Source organism: Palaemon carinicauda, chromosome 14 (assembly GCF_036898095.1).
Source record: "Palaemon carinicauda isolate YSFRI2023 chromosome 14, ASM3689809v2, whole genome shotgun sequence".
NCBI lineage: Eukaryota > Metazoa > Arthropoda > Malacostraca > Decapoda > Palaemonidae > Palaemon > Palaemon carinicauda.
The window spans coordinates 53,203,466-53,208,465 of NC_090738.1; the positions used below are offsets into that span (position 1 = coordinate 53,203,466).

Below are 5,000 nucleotides of genomic sequence, written 5' to 3' on the forward strand. Positions count from 1 at the left end.
AGATTTTACAAATTATTTTTGTTCAAGAGGAATCTAGTGTTTTGGAGTATGTTTAACACTTAATATCATGAGGTAATATAACATTTCTGCATAGATGTTCAAAGGTTTATATTTGATATATCTGATTTAATTTCTTTTTTTCTGCGAGTTTCACGCAAGCTGTCATACATTGAGGGTTACTTCAATTTCTTCTTCGGTGGTTGTTAGCAAAAACGAAGGTTTATACTAGCAATTTTCAAACTAAATCCATGCATATATTGATTAGAAAGGCATTGCTCTATAAGTGTAAATGGGTTCATTGAACTTCTATTATATATAGTGATAATATAGTAATAATATAGTGATAAAAATCATATTTTCAGCCGTAAACTGGGTTTCTAATAAAAATTCAGAAGTTTCTAAAACTTGTGAGTTATCAATTCACATCATTCATCTAACCCATATTATTATTAAAATGCTAAAAGTTTATATTTAAGTAAATAGATACACGTTGGATTCCTTCTAGATTAAGTCCATGAAGAATAAACATATAATGAGGAATAAGGCAAATTAAAGTTAAAAAAGGTATAAGAAAACTTTCTTTTCACAAATTTACAATTTTTATTGTCCAGTTGTCCTTAATATTATAAAATGGCACCCTAGACACATAACTGCAGCTGGTTACAGAGATTGATAGTCATGCAATCAAACTATGAACTAGGTGGTTCAAGTTACGAACGTCTGCCTATAATATACACAAACAAATCTATATAACGATATATATACATGTATATATATATATATATATATATATATATATACATATATATATATATATATATATATATATATATATATATATATATATATATATATATACCAAGATTATATAGTTCACTAGTCTTTGTGTAATCCGAAGAATAATAGTATAATGTTTCATATATACAACGTATGCAATTCAACGTAGAGTAATGTAAATTATAAGTAATTTGTTTCAAATATCTAATGTGTGGCAGTTTTTATTTGCCTGATATGCTTTCACATTGGGGTCTCTTAAGACAGACGTCTGTAACTGGGAAACAGTCACCAGCCTAGCTCATCAATGAACACACGAATACAATGTCTTATACTAATATCGGTTATGTTCATGATAAACCTGTTTGCCGATGAGCTTATTCAAAGGATGTTAAACTCATTTCAGGTCTCACGAAAAAAACCTTTACCAACGCTATTATTGGCTACAGGAAAAAATAAAAAATCTCTTCACACATACATTAGAGGACTTTATTTTACAATATGCACATTAATCAAAGAATTGAAACGTTTGGCGCATTAAAGATACTATTATGTATTTACAAGTTAAGGTTTGCAATTTACTTCCTATTTTTAACTGTGAGTGAAAAATCGAAACTTTCCAGGTTTCTGTACGTTTAGATAAACAAATAGCAATTGGTCACTACACTTTCCAAAATTTGTTTTCTGTGCATTTTGTAATGAAAGGAACGACGCTTCAAAGGGACACTGTCTAAAAAGAAAGCAGAGTTACTGAGATTGAGAACAAATAAAAGGAAGAGATAAAGTAATAGAATATAGCAGCGTTTCGTAAACATAAATGCGGGTTTCATTACCATTGCACAACAGGAAGAAACGTTTGAAATAATCTCCAACACTTTACTTCGTGATTTCACACTATTCAGTGGAAATATTTTCCAAATATGTTTCATATCTACTAAGTTTATTACTGCAACGGTTGCTATTCGCTTTTGATAAAACATACATACATGACTCAATAACAAATAAAGTTATTCGATCTTTGGATTAACTGTCAAATGAATTAAACAAGTGGAATACAGATACATTTTTTTTTTTTTTACCAACGCTTGGAAATGAGAGGCAAGTCCACTACTATATTTAAGATTTTCTTCTGTATCATTAAAATAGCTGTAAAATTTACAAAAGCTAGTAATCAAAAGTAAACAGTCATAAACACTTGGAACACATAGCTCACGAGATGGCAAAGGTGAACTTTCCAGATTCTAATTTTGTTCAGGAATTGTCAAGGTATCAGATTTTATTTTATTGCGATGCCACAAACAGAGTAAATGAAAGGAAATGGATGAGTTGTCTACTGCCTTGCGTCATTGTTGAACTACTTAAATATTTTTACCTGGTCATGTGATATTTGACCTCTTTATCACGATATATGCATTGGAATATTTTCCTTGTTGGCAATGATACTTATTAAAGAAGCAATGAGAAGGAAATAACGACCTTGCTCGTAATTCCGCTTCCAAGATTATAATGTAAAGCATTTCTGGTAACTACGAAAGAGTTGGTTTGTTCCTAAATAAAATACAGGTTCTGAAACACCAGCCATGACCAATGGACGGTAGAATTTTATATTTGCTAATCAATCCACGGGAAATATTATGTGATAATAATTCAACTAATTATTGTTGTATCCTTATAACATTTATAAATGATTTTGATCTTCATTTGTGTAAAAGTTTCCTTTAATTTTTATCTCTCGCCTCTTGGCACTAGAGTATATAAATCTTCTACGAACGCATATGTCAGTTGACATGAACGAAAAAACCCATCCTTGTTTAGAATCCTTAAAAAAATATCCTTACCCCATAATTGGTAACTGGGAACGATGCATATCACTAAATGACTAAGGAAATTTCATTTTTGATAAAAGCTGTTTCTTTTAGAGTTGTTCGTGAAACATGGCAGCCTTAAACGTTTAATGACAACTGACAGTAACATCAGTATCAAAAAGAGAATTATGAGCTGTCACACGAGAAAATTCATTTAACCATAAACGCAATTTCAAGCAGAAATAACGCCATTAGCTTCATCGGATCTAATACTCTGAAACTTGTTCAGAAGATCAGGATGGGCTTTGGAATTCTCGAATACCACTGGCGTGATAATCGGTTGGGTGGACTGAACTATTCCCGCTGGTATGACAGGCTCGTTGCCTGCAACCCGTAGATTATGCAAACTAGGCAGCTGATCTGGAAAATGGTGAATATAAACAACATTTTGGTCATTCTCGTCATCATCGTCATCGTCATCATCGTCAGGTTTCTGCTCAATGGGGTTTGGGAATATTGGGACTTGAGCTGAGTGCTGAATAGCCAGGGATGGTACTGTAAGGGGAACATGAATAGGGATATTTCCAATGAAAGTTGTAAAGGATGAGACAGGTAAAATAGGTCGAATTTGAGCCGTGTGCTGGCTCGCAAAGGCTAGACCAGAAGGGGCAGCTACGGGTACTGGGACGGGCTCTTTCTTATCATGGTTTGGAACTCTGACGTGCGATGTCTGGAAGAAGAGGGAAGGTCCAAACACCATGGCTGGATGTCGAAGGACTTGGACATCATGGCTTTCCCCAGGTTTCCTGAGCTGCAGAATGGCAGCAGTTGGCGCCTGAACATCTCTGATGGCCAGGAATGGTGTGTGGGACACTACGCCAGGAGCAAAACCGAAACTGGGGCGGTAAAGTGCGTCTTCCTCTGGCTTAGCGAGTTTAGTGTCCAAAATCTCATGTGGTTGGGCGAAGTGTACCGCAGCCCAACTGTTTCCATGGTTGTACCGCGGATACACGTACGGAAGGAAAGGCTCAGCGTCTGCATCGGCGGCTGCGACAGGTTCTGCATCAGCATCCGCCCTCACCGATGCCACAAGGAGCACGAAAATTACCTGTTGAAAAATTAAGCAAACTGTACTTCAGCATTGGTTTCATAAAAGGTGAATACCATGACTCGCTGGAAAAAAATACTTTTCTCATCATGGGAATATAAATCACGTACTTTTAATGTTTCATATGAATATTAAACAGAAAAGACCACATAAACGAAAACTTTTAGAAGTAATCACTGAGGAAATTGAACGAAATTTGGCTCAAGGGAGAGTGGGAAATACAATAACTTTAAGCTAAGAATTTGGACATAAGTGTTAGAATTTTCATGGAATGCTGTCAAGACAAATCGTAAAGCCAAGTCATTAGTATTGGGTTATTATCATCAAATATCACAGAAGGCTCTCTCTCTCTCTCTCTCTCTCTCTCTCTCTCTCTCTCTCTCTCTCTCTCTCTCTCTCTCTCTCTCTCTCTTTCCTAATTTTCTGAATAATTAAATTACAACCGTATTCTCAACGAACCTCCCTACCATAATTGCTTTATCAGAGTAAATGTATCAGTGTACTTGAAAGAAATTAATATTTAGTAAATATTAATCCATCTTTTCATGACTCAGTATAAAAAAGATTGGCATAAATATAAAGATAAAAAGTGATTTGGAGAAAAATTGTTATAAAACATAGGTAATATAAATTGATTTAGCAAGTTCTTAATAGATTTTTCAGAACCAAATGTTAAATTATGATCATCAGCTTAACTATATTGATGATAACAACCGCATCAACAAAAAGGGTAATGAATGATAATAATAATGATAACAACAATAATGTTGATAATTATACTAAAGCTTGTTGGAACAACTACAAGAAGTTCAAGAAGAACGAAGATATAGACATGAAAAACGTCTGACTATCATAAATCTTTCCTTTATTCATCTGATTACCGCATCGAGGAGTCGAGGAAAGGATTAGTCGGATTAGCGCACACAGAAAAACTCGTCTTTCCTCCCATCCAGACATCCCACAGCTGCCACAATAGTTCCCTGCTGGAATTGTAGCTTTTGATAAGAAAATCGACTTCTTCATGTGACAGTGTTACAAAGATATCAGCCAACGACGTTTAGGAAAACGACTATTTTGTATGACCGTAAATATTTGGATGATGTTGATGGTGAGGAAAATGATAATGGTGCTGGTGATATTAGCTATGTCAATGTTGCTGTTGAAACTCTTGGCATTCTTGTAATATTTTTCTATTGATAAGACTTTTATCGGTATTTTTAACTAAATAACTATTTTACTGAGATGCACCATTTTCATTTTTATCCAAAAAAATATTGATAATAAAAACAAATACTGATAACGAAATAACGGAT

At 34.2% G+C, this 5,000-nt stretch overlaps 1 protein-coding gene across 1 annotated transcript in view; it reads right to left on the reverse strand.

The window, feature by feature from the left end:
* Positions 1-837: 837 nt before the first annotated feature.
* Positions 838-5,000, reverse strand: part of LOC137653589 (uncharacterized) — a 15,192-nt gene continuing 11,029 nt past the window's right edge. Inside the window, exon 2 of the mRNA XM_068387121.1 lies at positions 838-3,687. Coding sequence (XP_068243222.1) covers positions 2,812-3,687 — 876 coding nt within the window. The 3' untranslated portion in view covers positions 838-2,811. The remainder of the gene's footprint in view (positions 3,688-5,000) is intronic.